At 46.6% G+C, this 20,057-nt stretch overlaps 2 protein-coding genes across 2 annotated transcripts; one reads left to right on the forward strand and one right to left on the reverse strand.

The window, feature by feature from the left end:
• Positions 1-209: 209 nt before the first annotated feature.
• On the reverse strand, positions 210-11,891 carry cdc5l (CDC5 cell division cycle 5-like (S. pombe)). Its single transcript, XM_064330780.1, has 16 exons — positions 11,704-11,891; positions 10,726-10,829; positions 10,224-10,385; positions 9,770-9,897; positions 9,493-9,592; positions 8,769-8,987; positions 8,257-8,401; positions 7,892-8,080; positions 6,148-6,296; positions 5,744-5,906; positions 5,456-5,620; positions 5,174-5,254; positions 4,543-4,785; positions 3,848-4,045; positions 1,479-1,691; positions 210-1,050 (listed from the first exon to the last, which is right to left on the reverse strand). Exons 1-16 carry the CDS (start codon positions 11,746-11,748, stop codon positions 943-945), a joined length of 2,412 nt encoding a protein of 803 aa, XP_064186850.1. The 5' UTR covers positions 11,749-11,891; the 3' UTR covers positions 210-942.
• A 1,948-nt stretch (positions 11,892-13,839) lies between these two features.
• On the forward strand, positions 13,840-18,137 carry LOC135241797 (WD repeat and coiled-coil-containing protein-like). Its single transcript, XM_064312487.1, has 3 exons — positions 13,840-15,897; positions 16,616-16,736; positions 17,436-18,137. Exons 1-3 carry the CDS (start codon positions 14,026-14,028, stop codon positions 17,606-17,608), a joined length of 2,166 nt encoding a protein of 721 aa, XP_064168557.1. The 5' UTR covers positions 13,840-14,025; the 3' UTR covers positions 17,609-18,137.
• The last annotated feature ends 1,920 nt before the right edge of the window (positions 18,138-20,057 follow it).

Genomic DNA, 20,057 nt, shown 5'->3' on the forward strand with positions numbered 1-20,057 from the left:
GAGCCTGGGGAGCCTTAGGACTCGGTGATGTCGGCCAATCGAAAACAGCCTTGGTTGACCTACCCTACCCCACCCCCTCCCCCAAGGAGAACTTGGTATACAGTATACAGACCCAGTGAGCGCACACCTTCACAAGCAGCAGCAACAACGGCACAAGCGCATTTAGGCTTTAATGGACTTTTTTTTAAAAAACACTGCAATAACAGCAGTGAAAACAACAGTGAATTTTATTCATCCCATAGAGAGACGGTGTAATCTCTCCTCAGTCAGTACAACACATAACAGACTTGAGAGCGTAAGAAAAAAAAAAATTCAACGGAAGGGACAGCCCCGTTTACACGTTCTCATTTGTCCAGCGGTCCAGGAAACCCACACAGAGGGCACAAAATATGAGCATTTAAAAAGTTTTTACCAAGCTGTGCAGACAGTGGGGACCGAGTCATTTCACACGCTGCTTTCTGTGAAAGAAACGCTTACTCATGGAAGAGAGCCCGCTTCTGAGAATAGCACAGATACGCTTGCTAGAATGGCGGGAAGAACCATGCATCAGCACAAAATCCCTTTCCATAATTAAAAAAAGAGGCGTTAAACTGTTTATTACGGTCAGTACGGATGTGTAAAACGACAGCACATTATTATAAGCCATGTCATACACAGAGAGCCATGAAAACACTGGTATGCATTTTTAATGATGCAGTCAACAGCCTACGCTACCATGTGAACTGGACTGGTTCTATGTTACGGTTCTAACTTGCAGGCCTTTTGAGCGACGGGTCCATTAGAAGCAGGAGCTACAACTAACAGATTCAGAGCAATTTATTACAGCCGGCACACAGAATGCAGGGATGTCATTGCAGAGGCAGGGGTGAGGGGGCAGGCCTTTGGGTTGGGGGGCGGAGCAAACTGCAGTGATGTCACAGTAAAGGGGGCGGGGGGATGGGTTTAGGCCTTGGAGGACAGCATGGTCTCTTTATCCAGCAGGAGGTCTGCAAACCTCTGCTGCAGCTCCTTCTCTCTCTCCTGCTGTCTCTGTACATCTTCCCTGAGGGCCTGTGGAACAGAGACATAAAAACTCTGCATTAGCAAGCGCTACATACCGCAACATTCTGCCGCTCCAAATATCTAATTTCCCAACAAACAAACGTCATGCTTTAGGGCGAAAACAGGAATCTCAATCTCCGCACGAATAATTAGTGTAGGGCGATTTGCATTCATTATTACTTCTAATTAGGAAAACAATGACCGGATTATTTGTGGCCTACTCAGGGTACTTGACGAGTACTTTATTTAAGAAACTCTTTTTAAAGATAAGTTACAAGCATTTAAATGCTAATCCAGGCGATCAATCTGATTTCATGGCTAAATGTACAAAAACACGCCGCTGAAAAGGACTAAACTCATTACTGAGAAAGCCAAGCGAGGCTCGACGGCACCGCAGCCGGGCTAATGGGGCCGGCGGCTCGGGCGTGACCTCTGACCTCTTGGCGCCGCGGGATGGCGGTGTCCTCCTGCTTCTTCAGCTCCTGGAAGGTGCGGAGCTCCACCTGCGCCTGCTCCACCTGGTCCCAGAGGTCGCCCAGCTGCTTCACCAGGCCCATGGCCCGCGACTGGTAGCCCCCCAGCAGCACCTTCATCTTCTTCTCCATCTTCGCCGCGCGCTTGGCCTCCGCCGTCATGTGGCCGCGGTTCACCTGCGGCGGGAACGGAGGCGCCCCTCGTGAGATAACGCTCTTCCTGAGGTAAATGCAGTTTTACATATTCTTTGCGCAACTATAGGAATAAAGCAACAGAACCTCCCATTGCCAGGCAGAACATAGTGGATCGAGGAACTAGAAGGAGGGATAGCAGGACCTGTCCATCCAGCTACTACTACGCACGCATACGCGCACGCACATACACACACACACACACACACAATCCTCAATCCGCTTATAAATCGGCACATGAAGCAAAAGCCCTGCAATCCCTCTGCAGAGCAAATAAAAATATCCAGCACTACTGGTGACAGAGCACGGTGTTGGATACCGAAGAGTACTACTGCCAAACCTAACACGTGCATGCGCGTGCGCGTGCACACACACACACACACACACAGGGACTTAGAATCAAATTTTACTTTTACAAATGTGCATGACACGCGAGAGAACAGCCAGTACTCTGTCAGAAAAAAATTGATTTTGGCAACAAAAAAAAAACCCCGCAACAACAACAGACTTTTCCCAACATCAACACACCAACACCCCCCCCCCCAGCTCCCCCCCTCCCGCCCCCCCGCCCCCGGGGCAGCCCCTCTAGTCCTGGATTGAACCGTCCCCCACCCCCGGCTTCCCAGCAGGGCTGGGCAGTTTTACTGGAACAGGCCGCGCGGAGCTGGGATTCCCGTCAGCAGGGCCGCTGTACGCGAGCGCTGTAATCCGAGCGCTCCGCCTCGCTGACGCGAACCAGCGCCGACGGAGGAGGAGGAGGGAAACCAAATAAAAATAAAAAAAACCCCAAACTCGCAGCTTCCCGTCAGAGTTTCTGTAAAAAGGCTAAAGAAACCCGGAGCCCTCCGTTAGCTCAGACGGCTCTGGCGCTCTGCGGTCCTGACGCTGCACGAGACGACCAGCAGGGGGCACCCTCGCGCCTCTCCCGCGCGCTTAGCGTGCGATAGGGGTGCTGACGAAGAGCTCCAGATCCAATAAGCGCTGTCCGGGAATCCTCTTTCCAGACGGCACGAAAGAGGATCCACGAACACATTACCAGACTCCAGCCAATCGCGTCACTATTCATTCGACGGACGGCGCTGTGATTGGCCGGCCTGCACCAGCTGCCTTTATATCCGTAATTAAAGTGGCTGCAGGTCCCAAATGCCTTCATTCAGAAGGCAGATGTTGTCTGAATCAAGGCCAAGCTCACGCCCCGATTTTCCAGCCAAGAAACGCAACCGCCTCCTCAATAACATTAACGTGTCTCTATCTACTGTCTGGAAGTACTTGGGCCAAATTTGTGTTTAATCTGTTTAGAAGGGAGGTGGGAAGACATAAAATAATGGGAAATAAAATTATACGCATTCACTTGCTGCATGCTACTTTGTATGCATAACTGACCATTTCTTGGGAATAACGTCCACCAAACTTCCATTATATTCGAGGTCTTATGAAACATCTGCTGCAGGTGATAATATTATGACAAACTATTTGATAAACATTAAAAGGGCTTGACTCACCAAATGTGTAAAAGACTACCGCATGGCAAGTTTATATCAACAGTACTGTGGTTTTCCACCCTAATTCAATGCTTCCAATAAAAATCTCCCATTAGAAATAAACAAACAATGCTGCCCCCTGCTGGAAGGACACCAAACAGACTTAGTGACAACTTTTGGACCCAACAGTTTGTGTGTGTAATGAAGGATATTTTAAATATTACTAGAGGTTCCTGATGACCTGCTGGTTTTACAAGCTGCTTTGGAGTTACCTAGTACCTTCCACAGTGTGGAATAGCTTGTCAGGTCATGAAGTAGAGGCAGAAACTCTGCAGGGTTTTCAAGACCAGGCTTGATAAGGTGCTAAATACTACCTAGATTGTAGGTAAACCGAGCACTAGGTACACTTCAGTGGTAGGAAAACGGCAAGGGTTGTTGGGCTGAATTGCCTTCTCATTATGTCATGTCATGCTAGTCTATGTTCTTGCTTTTGACGACGAACCCTTGAATGCCCCAATACCAGTTATTGTAAAGTTGGCTGGTAGTCAGAAACTTCTTTACTTACAACATTCTTAATTGCACTTAAGAACTGTCTGGGCCAATGGAAACAGCCAGTATCCCGACCCAGCAGAAACTGTGCTGAACGTATGCAGGGCTCACCTCCAGCTTCTTCTCCAGAGACTCGATGCGGTCCTTCTTGCTGGCCAGGTTGGCTCGGGTGTAGCGGCTCTGCCCGGGCAGGTACAGCACCTGGCTGTAGCACTCCTCCCACACCTGGCTGTAGGCCTCCATGGACAGGTCCCCGTGGCCCATGCCGTGCTTCACCACCTCCATCTCCTGCACCAGCAGCTCATCCGCCTGTCCAACGCACGCAGAGATGGAGACCACACTTACTAAACATGCCACCTCCACCTGTCTATCTAACACAGAGACTGTTCTTACTCAACATGCTACCTCCACCTGCCTATCTAACAGAGAGAGAGACTGTTCTTACTCAACATGCTACCTCCACCTGCCAGCCTATTAGAGACACAGACCGCAATTACTCAACATGGTTCCTGACTAACTGAGAAAAAGAGAGAGAGAGAGACACAGACAAGCATTCCAGCATGTTCATCTATGTGGTCATAACTACACTCCTGAATAGTCTGCTGGTAAACTAAAAGTCTAGATGGGCTGAACGACCACTACCTGTCATTATGATTTATTATGTTCCAGCTGAACCGCTGCAGCGTCACTTTTGAGCGAATGGTCAGAACTCGGTCAAAAAGCGTTTTTTAACCGTTGAGCTGTCCTGAAGTTGAGTTGTCTCTCAGTACCATTACAGGGACCCGACGAAGAGGAGAGCGACCCACCTTCCTCAGGTCGTCCTCGGTCACCTTGGTGTAGGGTATCTTGTCCAGGTAGGCGATGTGCTCAGCGTTGTTGGAGCTGGAGCCGGGGCCCTTGGTCTTCTTGCTGAGGGGCTCGCTGTAAGGGTGGTGCAGGCTGTCGTGGTGGATCATGGTGATCATCTCCCTCTTGATCAGCTCCTCCGCCTGCTGCAGGTCCGTCAGCGGAGGCTCCACGCTCTGCGGCCTCAGGATGGTCTCGTTCACCTGACCGGTCAATCGACACGCACACGTTCGTCAAACACCGAGCGCGTCCACGCACATCCTGCTTCTCTGCAGCGGAAAAACTGCGAATGGACTTGTGAAACTGAATGCAGTTGAGCGTTTAACTGGGGAGTTTTTCTAATTGAGTATTTAACTGAGTGGAGCTAAGAATGGCCATGGGATTGATCTCTGATGGGCGGGGCAAGCTGCAGGGCAGGAATATATATATCATTGTGGGATTGACCTCTGAGGGGTGGGGCCAAAGGTCATCACACATCTAACCTCTGAGGAAAACTGCAGGGAGGGGCTAAAGATTGTCATGCGAGTGACACTCTGAGGGGTAGGGAAAACTGTAGGGTGAGGTGGGGCCAAAGATTGTCATGTGACTGACCTCTGAGGGGCGGGGCAAAGCCCTCTGCACCGCCACGTGTCTCTGTTTCAGCTCCTTCTCACGCTCCGCATCTCTGGCAACCTGAAGAAGTCAAATGCATCATCTTTAGCAACGCACAGCACCGCATCATGGGACTATGAGATTGTGTGCTTCTCAACCCATACGCCAATCCCATGTGCGGCTAGGGACTGCAGACCGTAAAGAAAAAACTGCCATTTTCAAAACACATCTGTATTGTACTGACCAACCCTCTCCTACAGGGGGCCCAGGTTTGCTACAAACCTGTTTGCGCAGCTCTATTTCAGAGGCGTCCTCCACGAAGCTCTCGTCCATCTCGCGCTCCTCCAGCTCCCTCTCGGCGTTCTCCGGCAGCACGATCTCAAAGTCGTTCTTGGGCAGGGGCAGCCCCATGAGGCCCATCTTCAGCTGCTCTCGCGACTCCCTTTGCTATCACGGGGGGGGAAAAAAAGAAAAAAACACAGAGGGGTCAGGCTCGCCGCGCACACGCTCTGGGTTTCAGGCGCAGTCTCATAATCCCCTGCTTCCTGGGGCCAGGCACACGTGACCCACCAGGTGTTTGGCGAAGGCGGGGTCGGAGTAGTCCACCATCCCCTCCTCGGCGTTGATGTTGAGTTTGTCCCTCAGGGGGGTCCGGCTGGGGGTCACGCCCACTGGGGGCTTAGGGGTCAGTCCGCCCTGGGGGGTCAGGCCCTCTGCTCCGTGACTCGGGGTCCTGTGGGGAAACGCGGCAGGAAATGATGTCACAAACCAAGCTGGAACCCCGTCTACTGTCCACACATTTGGTAGGCATTCCAGACCCCACATCCAGAGGGTAAAGTTGTAAACCAAAACCACTGAATCCAAGTGCTTTATCTAGGCACAATTTAAAACCCCAAGTCATGAGTCCTAAACCGAGGAGCTCCAATAGAAGAGGATCACTGGAGGTCCCCTTGTGCATGCAGGATTGTCCTTACCTGAAGGGCGTAGCCAGCACCGTGTTGGGGGTCTGCACCACCTGTCTTTGAGGGGTGACCCCGGAGAAGTCGCTCTCGTGGAGAGGTGTGTTCAGACCACCTTTCAGAGGCGTGTCCACGTTGGTCAGAGCCATCAAATTCTGGGCTTCCTGTGGGAAACGCATAAAACACTGCAGTCAGACCAAAGGGAAATTGCCCTTACATTGAAATGACACCACAATATTATAATGACAGGCTGCTTCTCATCTTTCCAGCGTACCAGAAATCCAATTATAATATTGACAATTATACTATATTTATTAGTAAAACCATTTCATTCAAACAGTAATGTGAGATAATCTGAAATTTCATAATCAGCTCTTCAGCAATGCACGTCTCAAACAAACCCCAGAATGCATTGCACCTTGTGTCTCCAAACCGACTCATCGGTCAATAGGAGCTCTCATACCGTAGCTCCTTACAACCACAAACCTGACCACTGAGTGTGACCAGCGATGCACAGCCAAGGATATACAGCAACGGAAGCACAGCGACCAGCTAGCTAGCCAGATATTCCTTGTGTCTTTGTGAGGCTGGATTATAATACGTTTTATTTTTTATACACTTAACTTAAAAATAATTTGAGTATATCCAATTCCAACCCAGTATTGGAAGGTCCAATCATCTCCCACTGCTGTTTCAGGAACACAGACATCCACGGTTCTCCACCAAGATTCAGGGTGTAGCCAGCTGCTTCTTTACACACCACAGACTACACTTGAGCTCACAGAGTGGAGTCGGAGGAAGACCTTTCATATGCGGCTTTTGGCTGCGATTCATGGGCGCCCAATTGACCAGCAGGGGTTGCTACGCGGCAATGAACACGGAGCCCTGTGCGACTGAACCCTCCCATGTGAACCATGAACCCGCCAATTGCTACCGGTTGCGGGGCAGTTGCGACTGGCCTGGTTCAGATTTAACCTGAGGCCGAGAGGCTCATCCATTCACCACAGTAAGGTGCCTTAACCGAACGAGCCAATCCAGCAACCCGCTAAAATTTTATGATTTAAAAATTTAAAAGTAAAATGCTTGGCAGACAGAAAAAATGGGATGAATATAAAGCAAATTAGACCACGCTCATTCCAACACTGGCTGTGGCTCAACACGGAAATTTGCTCCAAGGCATCCACAGGTGCTCTCACACAATAACGTGTTGCACTGAGTCCTACTTTCTGCCAAACAGGAGCTCCTTCTGTCAGTGCGACCCCAGCTGCCACACATTGTTTAATTTTATCAGCAAAATTGTTTACATTACACACAGCTGGAGGACCTGTCACCTGTTTACTCTGTTGGATAAAGTTCAATACAGCTGGATGTCATCCTGCAGTAAATTGTTATAGAGCACTGTGTCTTTTTCAGACTGAGCCAGAGCTGGTCAACACTGCCACCGTCACTGTACTCAACTTGGCATTTACTCAGCCTGAGGTGTGTACAGAGGCACCGGTGCATAACGTGTGGTAGGTGTGCTAAGGTGTCGGTAAAAGGTATGTACACTATGTAAGGGACTTGTGTTTAAGAGGGTACCAGTGTATAATGTGAGTAAAATGCATGAAGGACCTGTGTGTAAGGTGGTACCTGTGTATATGGAGTGTAAAGTGTGTAAGGGAACGGTGTGTAAGGTGTATAAGTGGGTACCTGTGTATAAGGTGTGTAAGGTGTGAAGGGGGTACCTGTATATAAGGTGTGTAAGGTGTGAAGGGGGTACCTGTAGAATCTTGTCCTGGGCAGCAGGGGTTTTGGGGGTGCGCAGGGCCATGCTGCTGTTGGTGACGTTGTACTCGGACAGCAGGGCGCTGGAGGCGGAGTTGGTGATCCCAGACTCCTCAGCGGTCTGACGAGCGACCTCGCTGGCCTGGCCCAGCTTCACCACCTCCTCCAGCTCAGCGTCTGAGATCTACAATAACAACAAAATGAAGAACAGTCAGTAAAAATTGTTACCATAAGCTTATTAAGTATAATCACCTTGCTAAGGGTCCTGTATGAGCTTAGTAATTATGAACTGGGAAGAGCTGAGAGCAAACTGACAGACAGACAGACAGACAAACAGACAGACAGACACACACAGCTTACCTGTGGGGCAGGGAGGACCAGCTTGCTCCTCTTCTTGGTGAACTCGGACACTCCGCTGGTCTGTAGGATGGCTGAGGGAAGGTCAGACTCCTTCCTCTTCTTCATCTTCTGCCGATCCTTCTTCCGCTCCCTCTCCTCCTTTTCGCTGCACAAAGGAAGCACAACAAGTACAGCGTTAAAGTCACATTAAGGAACGCCTGCGGAGGTTATGGCACTTAAAGCTGTTACGCATGAATATGTACAGAAGCCAGCAGGCTAGTCCAATACAGAAAAATTCAACGCTAACCTGTAGGCAATTATTTCCCAACCAAAATATTTTTTCAGGTGAGTGCAATTCAGAAGATGTGTGTGTGTGTGTGCAAGAGAGAGAGAAGAAATTCATACTGTGCATCCTTAATGTAAATCTCCAGGTGCAAGTGGACTTCTAAAATTCTCTCACTAGGTGAATATGCAACGGTGTTCACAGTGTTTATCTGGTACAGGACCAGTGTGTTTGCACAGTCTTTACTCACTTCCTCAGCTCTCCGTCAAGGTGCTGCTGACGCAGGCGTTTGAAGTTGGGCTCCAGGGACTGGTAGTTCTCCATGGATGTGTCGTAGAATCCCTGTGCGGGCTTCTTCTCGAAGGGGATCTCTGCGTTGTAGTCCACACCTCGTTTCTTCTTCCTCTTCTTCTGGACGTCGATTCCAGCGGCCCTCAGCTCACGCCGCTTCTGCAGGGCGGCCAGGCGCCTGGGCGGGGCCAGGGCAGGGGGAGGGGGAGGGGTGAGGCAGGGCGGGGCCAGGGCAAGGGGAGGGGTGAGGCGGGCACAGGGTCATTCAAACTACCGTGTCGGGAGCCAACATCACGCGTGAACATGTCTTCGACTGACAGATGTCATCAGCAAAAGCATCGATTCCCATGAGTGCTGGACAATACAAGCATGCTACCAAGCGTCTTCAGTGAAATAATTGCTGTGACTTCAGTTCTACATTACAGAGACCAAAGTTATGTACAAAATCACCCACCGATTCAATGCATTCTGACTGTATAATACAAATTGATTCAGTTAAATGTAACTGAACAGTACTCAGTGATTCAGTACACTCTGACTGCACAGTACTTAGTGATTCAGTACATGCTGACTGGACAGTACCTATTGATTCAGTACAATCTGGCAATACAATACCCAATGATTCAATACATTTTGACAGTACAATACCCAGTCATTCAGACAGTACTCAGTGTGTGTTGTACCTGGCTTCTTCCAGCTGCTTCTCCCTGGCTTTCCGCTTGGCCTTCTTGCCCTGAGTGTTGGCCAGACGAGCCCTGGCCTCTGACAGCATCTCCAGCTCATCTGGGGATCAGACATACGGCGTTAAGCAGAAACCGCTACATTAAATTAGCTCAACTATCAGTGAAAATGCCTTGGGTTTATCAGACCTATAGCTAGGGTAATGTCTCAGGCATAACTCAGCCTGGGTCACTTTCAAAGTGGTCAGAGAAGTGGACACTCAGGATTCAAAAATGTCACCTTCGTCCATGTCCACAGGGTCTGGCCGGGCGGGCTTGGTCTCAGGGTTGGGGTCAATCTCTCCCGGTTTGAGTTTGCGAGGGTCATCCGCTGTGTCCTCTTCATTGTCTCTCTGAGCAGCTTTGTCTCTGGAGCAAACAGCACAAGTTCACTTCCTTCATCTGTTACCAATGCAGTTACCTCATTCATTGCAGCGTCTTTCTGTATTAAAACTTAAAGATGCATGGAGAAGGGGGGCGTGGCTTCTAATCGATCATGTGATGTCCACATCTAATTTTACATTGACATAGAGAGCGAACAAATTCAAGCACAGTGCACTGGCATGCCGTGCACAAACACTACATGTCAGCACTATGCACGTATGCTCCATACAGCACTGCGGATTTTCACTGTGCAATAATTTGCATCAACACCCCATGCATTTACACACTGTACTTCAACTCCCAACACTCACAGCAGGAACTCATAGTGCTCCAGGCACTGTGCGGCAGTTCTGCCGATGATGGGGGCGATGGTCCTCCATTGTGTGGGCATCAGCTTGGCCAGATGGAGCAGCTTCTCTTCCTCCTCCCGAGACCATTCTGTCTTCTTAATGCTGGGGTCCAACCACTCATACCTGCAGCCCGCAAGAGAACATTCTGGAGACTGCGCTCTGACCTTTACACAGGATATTACACACTCAACTTCACTCAAACTTGAAAGGGGATCCTGTCTGTTATATGTAATTCAACAGTGTGCATTTTCCTCTGCAATATTTCCTAAAGCAAGCTTGAAAAGTGAACACTTGTAATTACACTTTCATTTAGCCATTATGATTTGCTGACAGAAAATGTTTCCACAATGCCTGCAAAACAGATGGTATGAAATGGAAATTTGGTCAGTTATAGCAAACTAACCACTGTTCTAGCTAGGGTAGAACTAGTCACATACAGCTGCAGATCAGATACTGCACTCACCATCTGGCTTTACACTGTTTAGCGGACTTTCGGTGCAGTAGGGAGGCAATTCGAGACCACTGGTTTTTTCCATATTTCATAACCGCCGCCTTAAGGATTTCATCCTGGAAAGAGATGTTACATATATCAACCACCATAACGGAAGCACGGGAAAGGCGCATCTTTAGCAAAAACACCAGTACAAATGCAGAGCCACGTAGTAGGCTCTGTATCAGGATACGACTAGTACAACACCAGGAACTGATATGTGTTGCATGCTTCAAAACCAAGTATGGTCATCACGTTTGAAATCGATGCCTTTCTGACAGGACTCTCTCGCGCTGCTTTGAAACGGTTTCCCCTACATAACATGCACTGTCCAGAGGCGTCTAGACTTTACATTTCATATTACGTTAATGATATATTTGCTATAATGTCCCAACCCAAGATAAATTACATGAAGTCAATGATCACCTGACTCAAAAAGTGCAACTCAGAAAACATTACTATTGGTATTACCACAAGGCATCCAACTTTGAGGTTAAACAACATCAGTGGAAAAAGAGTTGTACCTGGCTGACTGGCTAGCTATGCAATCCTAGCCGTTCATTTCTTATTAGCTACCATATTTTAAACGTTAACAGGCAAATCAAAATGAAATTTCTAAGCAGTAAGTAAGCAAGCTAACTTACATCTAGCCAGCCTCTGACTGACCCAGTTGCAGCTTGCAATGCATTTAGCTAGCTAGCTACGAGCACCAAAGCTTGCCAACGTTAGCTTCACCTACTACAAGATTAAGCTACGTAAATGTAACACAGTACCGACAGCCAGTTTACAACCAGATGCATATAATTCACAGGCAATTCAATGTGCCATAAAAGGGTATAATGCCATAGCGAACTAACTTTAACTAGCGTTATTTGTTTAGCTAGCGTTAGCAAGTTAGCAAGCAGATATGGAAAAATATGTCCTCGTAGCTGAAGCTAGAAAAAAACATACCTCAGTGTTTCGCCACACGCCCCCTTTAATCATAATTCTCGGCATCTTGAAACCTGTGCCTTCTTACTCCCTATGCCAGAATAAAATGAAATGACCAAGACTATTATTTTAGAATAACAAAATAAAGCGATGTGGTTTCTAACTCGAATCCACTTCAATATGGCACCTGAATCCTATGACTTCCGGCATTGCATTATGGGATATTTGAGACTCCACATGTACGCATAAAGTTTTACTTTGTCTAACAGTGTCCCTACAGCGCCCCTTACGCCAGGAGGTAATACAACTCCGCAACTGGTCGACAGTTCTGCGAGCCTTTCGTCTTTTAAATACACGCACACAAATTCACACGCACACACGTACACAGACTTGGTCATTCGACCATTCTCTAGTTTATTGCCTTAATACCTATTTCCTTGCACTCTAGAAACAACAACAACAACAACAACAACAACAACAATAATAATAATAATAGTAATAATTATAATTATTATTATTTATGCCTGGCTTCTGGCCTTTCTGTGTGAGTCTGGGTATTTCTTGTGAGAAAAAATCTCTTAAAATCCAATTGCAAGCACAAGCCTTGTGAGCAAACTGCAGTGTTGCCACACATGTCAGCTGGGACCACTGGGAGCTAAGGAAGTACTGAGTGTTCCAGATCACAGAGTTTAGACGCCATCAAACATAGACGGTTCCCCGCTGCCAGAGTGGCCACTGCTCAGCCAGACATCTGGCCGAATGCCTTTCATGCGCACAGCAGGGTTCAACAGAGCCTCAGCACAAAATCACATACGTATTTTATTTTTATATGAATTTGTCCTTGATATTAAAAAGGTATTTAAAAGTTCTAGCAAAGATTTTCTCGCTCAGTTTAAAAGGAATAGGCTATTATGAATGATGACTGGTTTCCACAAGAACATAGACGATGTGATAGACATACAATAAGCTTTTGCGCAATACAAATTGGCATTATTTTGGCAGTATATCAAAATATTTTTGGTCAACATATGTTACTAGTTTTCTAGTCTTTAAATTAAGATATCTATACAATATCAATATTACCATGAATGTTACATGCTTTAAAACTATTCAATAAATCCACATCCTTCATTAATTTACAGGTGATGATATAAAGGGTAGGTTAAAAAAAAGAAAAAAGAAAAGAAAGTTCCATTCTGCAGTATCTCAACATTTCCCACGTGTGGAATGGGAATGGACAAACTGGTGCTTTGAACTGTTCAAATGACCATCTTCCTCACAGTAAATACACCAGGGTCAGAGATTAATGAAGGCCTTACCTGACTTAGACAGCTTTGTTTCAGGCACCATTTAATTAAAGTCTTTATATGATGACTGCATGGTCACATGCTGTGTCCTTTTATACGGATATAAACAAATTCCTTCGTTAAAGTCACAAATGACCCCGAAAATCAAATCCAGGGGGCAAGAATCACCCCTTGATAAAAAAAGTTAATATCTGACACTGTAGTACACGCAAATTGCAAACAATTTGTGCTAACTTAATTTATTAAAGCTATAATATTTCACTGGTGCAACCTCAATAAATGCACATGAATGCAATCAAAGGATGCCAGTGAGCGGCTTCACTCACATTCATTGGAATCCATAACATAATGAGTATAAATACACTTCTCTTTTACAAGCCTTGTTTTTCCATTTAGAAACATGTCTAGGCAATAGGAAAAGGGTTGGCAGTATAGTATAATGGGTAGGGAACTGGGCTTGTAACCTATAGGTTGCAGGTTTATTTCACAACCTGTGCACTGACATTGTACCCTTGAGCAAGGTACTTAATTTAAGTTGCTTCATTACATCCAGCAGGCTAAATGAAAACTATATAAAAATGCAAATGTTGTGCAAGTTGCTCTGGACACGAAGGTCTGCTGAATGTCAATAATGTAAAGTAATGTCTGAATAATTAAGGGTGTTTTCATGCTCTAAAATATCAGCATCCTAAAAAATACCTGAAATGTGTGTAGTGTAGCCATGAGGTCACTGAAGCCTAATCATCTCAGAGGCCACTGTGAGCCCTTGTGCGTGCTGATTGGATTAAGGTCTTCCAACTACAAGAGATGGAGACGGAGGAAAGAGGCTTTGCTAATTCTACATGTCCATTTCCAGCCTCAGTTCACTACTCCACAGCACAACAGGGAGATGCACCCCAGCAGCATTTGATTGTCTGAGATCCTGAACACAAGAGGCTTGCCCACATACGCGATTCCATCATCCAACATTAGCAACACCAGAGACGGGCCTGAAGAAGCAATTTGGAGCTCTGCTCGTCGTCTGACTGTCCAGGGCATGGATCTGGGAAAAGCAAAGCTTCTGCGGACAGGCCTGAACACCCTGCACCAGGCAATCCACCCGGTGCATGGAATAGCATGGACAGACGGAAAGCAGGTGTGCCTCACTTCCTTGTACTTTGCCAAAGGAGACCTGCAGTTCGGCGACACTAATGTCATCGGGCAGTTCGAGCACGTGCTGGGACTGTACTGGGGTCCCCTCTGCTGCTCAGGGTCCCCTGCACTGCTGGCGGTGCAGCACAAGAAGCGTGTGACGGTGTGGCAGCTGCAGCTCAGCTCGCTGGAGCAGAACAAGCTGCTGTGCACGCAGACGTGCGAGGTGAGCGAGCCGTTCCCCCTGCTCTCCCAGGGCTGCATCTGGCACCCCAGGTCAGACATCCTGGCTATCCTCACCAAGCGCGATGCCTCAGTCCTCTTCTCGGTGCGCGTGGACAACCGCAGGGTACGGGCGGAGATCAAGGGGAGCGGCATGATCCAATGCGCCTGCTGGACGAGGGATGGCAGACGCCTGGTGCTGGCCATCGGCACCACCCTCCACTCCTACATCTGGAATGACATCCAGAGGATGCTGACGGCCTGCACCTTCTGTCCCATGTTCGATGTGGGTGGCTACATCTGCGCCATGGATTCTACTGACGAGGCTCAGGTTGCTGTGGCAACCGAGCTGCCGCTTGACAGAACCAATGCAAGCATAGTGTGCGACATCTCCTCTGACTCTGAGCCCCTACCCTCCCAGTTGCCAGTGCCAATGCTGGAGGACGACTGGAGTCTGGACTCACGGAGGAGATCCTTTGACTCTGAAAGGTCATTGGGTTGCGGCTCTGTCTCCACACCTCCATACGGGGCAGGGGACATGGTGCACATCCTGGCCAAGCATAGAAGGTCTGACCCCAGCCCCCTTTTCCACCTGAAGAGCCGGGACCACTTAGCAGGATCTGATCAAGACTCCTCTCACCTGGTTATGGTGACATATGAGAGGAAAGTGACCATAGTCAGGAAAGTCAGCATCCCTGGCATTCTGGTCCCGGATATCATGGCATTCAATGCGAGTGGACGCATTGTGGCAGTGGCCTCCAACTCCTGCAACATGGTGCTGGTGTATGGCATCATGACAGCTGCTATGCCTAACATGCAGCAGATCCAGCTGCAGAACAATGAGAGGCCCAAGGGGGTGTGCTTCCTGAATGACTGTTCGCTGCTCCTCATGGTGGGGAAGCAAAAGTCCGGTGATCCCGCCTTCCTCCCATCGTGCAGCAACACAGAAAAATATGCCATTAGGCTTGTGACTAAAGAACTCATTTACAATGAGGAAGTGTGTCCATTGGCGGCAAAATGCGTGGATTCAGATGTTAATTCACGCAGCATTAGAAGGAACTCCTCCAGAGAAGAACCTCCTGGAATAAAGGAACATGCATCCCTCGCATCGTCGGCTACCCAGTCACCAAATACCAGGAGGAAGCAGAGTGCAGAGATGAAGAATGGCAGCTCGGAAAGGAGAAGTTCCCACAACTCTCAACGCGGGAGCTCAACGTCACCAATCACCATTGAGAACTATGACACAGATCACATCAAGCAGATGGCAAGCCTGGTGGCAGCTGGCCAGGTGGGCAAGGAGGCCGGCAGGGCTGGGTCACCCCGGTTGGAGGCGCTAGACAGGCTGCACCTAGAACCCACCCTGCCAAGGGACAGCTGCCTACAAAAAGAGAGGGCTCTGGATGAACTGTCCCAGAGTATCGAGAGACTTTTCGCCAGGTTCACAGAGCTGCAGCAGTGTCTGTCGGAAATTACAGACTTCACCCGCAATGGGAGGAAGTTCACAGGGAACTACCCTTCACCCCAGGACCCTCCCTGTGTAAATATAACATGTCAGGTAATGTCTGTCTTCTTCATAACAGGCTTAATATGGTTCACAAAAAGGTAAACATTTCTATGTCTGGTGCAGTAATTTTCCAGCAAAATCAAAACAGTCTGGATTTTATGTGGATTTAACCCTTGTCATGAGGGATTTGATGGAGCCTGTGTTTAGTTTGTTCCAGCCAGGATTTGTTGCTGCAGGTGGACAGTACGAACCACTCATAATCTGCTGGTGAAAGCCAATTAAGTAACGCAGTGTAAACTCCTCAACTGAACCAATAACATGTTAAAAATCATTTGCTGACTTCTCTGAAATTATCTTAAAGTTAACTGTGCATTGCTTGTTAAATAGTAATGATTCCTGGTATATCTCAATGGTTAGGTTCCACAGTATTTAAAAATATATCACAACAACAATTGAACATTTTCAAAAACAAAAATACAGTATACAGTGACTGACAGTCGCACCTCCCTTTTTTTCAAAGTGCAAACAAACTACTCATTTACTTTGCTATAGCAATCTAAAATCTGCAAATGATCAATGTGTATTTAACCACTGACTCCCTAAGTGGTACAATGTTAGTGCTTATGTGCCGATTCATTCCAAATAATTTTACTCAGTTTCAGTGATTCAATGGTAGTGCTTATCTGCAGATTCAATCTAAATGATTTTACTCAGTTTCAATGGTTCAGTGTGGGTGTTTATCTGCTGTGCGTGCTGTTGTCCCCTGCAGAAGCAGCTCTCTGAGAACGTGTTCATCGACGAGAGGCGACCTGTCCTTCTCTGTGAGAACAAGCTCCGTCTGGGCGTGGTCCGAGACCTCTTCAGCCTCTCTGTCGTGGAGATGATGCATGGTGAGCGTGAGTTGCTTGTCAGTTACTTTTTTAGGGGGAGGAGTTTATTGGGGGAGAACATTCAGAGCAGGTATTTTTGTTCCCAAAACAATTTCCTGAAACCTGTCAAGATAAATATTCCAGCTAGCACAAAGTAAGCAGCATGCCCAGCCAACATCCCATCCCTGTGGCATTACCTCTGTCCTCTCTCGCTCTTATTTCCCCCACTCACTGGACTCAATTTCTTCTCTTTCTGCACAGCTATAAAACATCTACAGCACACAGCTTGTTTTTAAATGGCACACTCGTGCTTACTCAGAAGAGGAGAGGAGGAGATTAGGGGGAGAAGATGGGATTAAAAGGTTTAAAGTAAGATCAGCTTATAGTCGTGTTTGTGGCTTTGTGGTTTTCCTGGGTAAAAGAAGGTGAAACCATTAAAGCTCAAGGCTATTTTCCTAATGGCACTACAGTAAGAGCCTCGTGTGGCGAACCTGCCAGGAGACAAATTAAAGCTGACAGAGAGAAGATTTTATTATTCTAATAAAATCCTCGATTATCAGTGAATATAATAGGATTTTATGAGAGTACTTTCCCTTGGCTCGAGTTGAATGATTGATGCAGACTTAATGATTGTGAGATGATTTTGAAAGAGGTGTGTAATTAGCTTTCATCTTGTCACAGTGTCACATTACTGTTAAAACAGAATGTTTCTTCATATAGGGCCGCTTTGGATTGTTCTTGCTGAGGATGCAGAAGGATTTGTGCCACTGACTTTCAAACCCGACAGCGAGCTCACTGTGCGGAATGGGAAGAGGAAAATGCCAGAGACTTTCCCCCGTGAGGCAGAAGTGCCAAGTCCAGCTCAGCCTGATTCCCAAAGCGCGGATACCTGAGGCCCACGGGCCTGGCTCAGGAAGTGCCACTAGACTGCAGGGACTGACCGAGAGATGAATCTGACAGCCGTGCACTTGTGTGAAAGAACCTGCCATTTTGAACTCTCAATATTTTCCATCGTTTATTTTCTTCTTTTACTTTCGAAACATTATGTCTGATAAATCGCTGTAATTTCCTTGTTACCTGTTTTTGATGAAAAGCTGTAACTGTTTTCTTATAATGGTAAATCGTTAAAGTAAGAAAAAGCTGGAAATCTCTGCAAAGGAATGATTTTTTGTGAATGTTTGAATATGTTTTTGTGTATGGAGGTCTATAGCACCATCATTTGTTTTGATTGAGCCAATCCTTTTATGTTTGGGTTGCCATTTAACTGTCAATAGAAGTTTAATGGTGTTCTACAGCCATTTTTTGTATGGAAGTGTTATGTGTGATAGAAAAAAGGGGGAACATCCAAAAAAGAAAAATGTGAAAGGCAAATGTCAATGCTTTAAATTCTCTTGGAGGAGTTGTTTTTCTTTTAAAAAAATAAAAATGTCAAAATTGAAAAGTCTATAGGTCAAATAATGTTGGAGCTCTGATAGAAGAGATTGAAAGTCTGCAATTACACCAACGTGTGGAAAATCTAAATTTGTCAGTGAAGTGCTGTGAATGAGCCAAGTTTGGTAAAAATCAGTGGATGTGCAATAACGGAAAAAAGAGACAAAAATATAATGAGAAAACTAACAAATACTGGGCTTCACACCTGCAGTGTGTGGTCCTCTAATAATGATTGAATATAAATGAGTTGCATTTTCATATAAATGGTCAAATTTTGGTTTCATTACTTTTAATTAATTTTAATATAAAAAGCAGAGGCCTAAAAAACATTCTTCACAGCTACAAACATGACAATTCTGTCATAATTCATCGCTGGCGAGCATGAGCGACCACCATTCAAGCGTTTGACAGTCAATCTCTGCCTCAGAGGAGGGTTTTGCTGTTTGAGCATGCCTAACAGAGTAACCGAATTGAAACAAGCCTCGGAGTCAGAATTGTAATCTCTCGATTTGTTATATTTCGGTTATCTGAGCGGAAGATCAGAACAGTGCTGCTAGCCTTTGATCTCCGGAGTCCTCCAGATTGGGTAGTTTGTCTTCCCGGCAGGGAGCAGAGCAGTCTGCCAGTGTCGCGCCGCTCAGCGCCCGATATGCTTTTTATTTATATATTTATTATTTATGTAGCAGCTTTTGAGTGAAAAACAGAAGCTCCGTTTTCAAAAGTCCGTCCTCGGAAAGGAATGGAAAATGTCCGTCCAGAAAACCCCCCGTCGGCTCAGTTCTGTAGAGGAGAGTCCTAAACTACTGCAGTAAAAACCTTCCCTGAAGGATTTGGTGAAGGAATCGAGCGATATCAGGGAGAAGTCAGGGGTGTAGGAGTGACAGAAACATGGACAGAGTGAAGTCTTTGCAGTCCTGACTGTTCTCTGAAAGCCTTTTCTGTGCTGTATATTATTTATTGGTGCAATTATAAAGCAAGGCGTTTGGTGTAGAAATAACATTCTTACTCACATAAAATAAGCTACAACCCTGACTATCAGACCTCCACATGTGAAATTAACAATTGATGTGATTAATATTTTGCACATTAAATAAATCATGTGCGGTTAAAATTTTAATAAATTAGAATTGTGTTTTCAATTATCAGTCTATTTATATTAATAAAAAATTTAAATATCCATCCACCCATCGATTATCTATCCTCCTTATCTTGGTCAGAGTCGCGGAGCCTATCCCAGCATGCATTGGCCAAGGCTGGAATACGCCCTGGTCACCAGTCCATTGCACGACAAAATGAAAATATAAAAGAATAAATTGAATAAAGGCCAGAAACAATGTAATACAACCCCTTGACATGCTGTCACATGTCTACCTGGTTCCCTCTATGGGAGCTCCCGCTATATAGTGCAATAGATTAACCTCAGCTAGATTGAGCTTGAATGAGCTTCAGCGTAGAGGGTGTATTTGGAGGTTAAAGGCTTTCACACACCAATTTTATGCTGCGTTTACACTCTGTTTCTGGATACAGGATTTTCACATTAATCAACAAAAATTCTCTGGAGGCACCGTTCTTGGACTGTACAATGTTCAATTTTAACATCTCCTAAAAGCCTTTAAAGCAGACATCCCAGACAGCGAGTTTTCTACTTTCCTTCTCTTTCATTCTTTGTTATCCTCAACCTTTTATTTTTCCTTTTGCAATTCCTTCTGAATCCCCGTCAGTCTCGCGGTGTGCAGAGATCGGTCGTAGCGGGAGACTAATTGCCACATGGGGCTGCCAGTATGCGGCCCAGGAGCGGGCCCCTGCGTGTAGCATCCACCCACAGAGCCTTGCAGGGGTTATTTGGCTGTCAGCGGAGTCCTTAATCATCGCTGTGGTAAAGGTGACTGGGACTGCATTCAGGTGTTTGAT

Source organism: Anguilla rostrata, chromosome 1 (assembly GCF_018555375.3).
Source record: "Anguilla rostrata isolate EN2019 chromosome 1, ASM1855537v3, whole genome shotgun sequence".
Taxonomy (NCBI): Eukaryota; Metazoa; Chordata; class Actinopteri; order Anguilliformes; family Anguillidae; genus Anguilla; species Anguilla rostrata.

Coding starts and splice junctions, on each gene's coding strand:
- cdc5l (XM_064330780.1), bottom strand. CDS start 11,748: ATGCCGAGAATTATGATTAAAGGGGGCGTGTGGCGAAACACTGAG. Junction 8,402..8,768: donor CTTGACGGAGAGCTGAGGAA/GTGAGTAAAGAC, acceptor TCCTTTGTGCAG/CGAAAAGGAGGAGAGGGAGC. Junction 4,046..4,542: donor CCGAGGACGACCTGAGGAAG/GTGGGTCGCTCT, acceptor TGCGTTGGACAG/GCGGATGAGCTGCTGGTGCA.
- LOC135241797 (XM_064312487.1), top strand. CDS start 14,026: ATGGATCTGGGAAAAGCAAAGCTTCTGCGGACAGGCCTGAACACCCTG. Junction 15,898..16,615: donor GTGTAAATATAACATGTCAG/GTAATGTCTGTC, acceptor TGTCCCCTGCAG/AAGCAGCTCTCTGAGAACGT. Junction 16,737..17,435: donor TGTCGTGGAGATGATGCATG/GTGAGCGTGAGT, acceptor TTCTTCATATAG/GGCCGCTTTGGATTGTTCTT.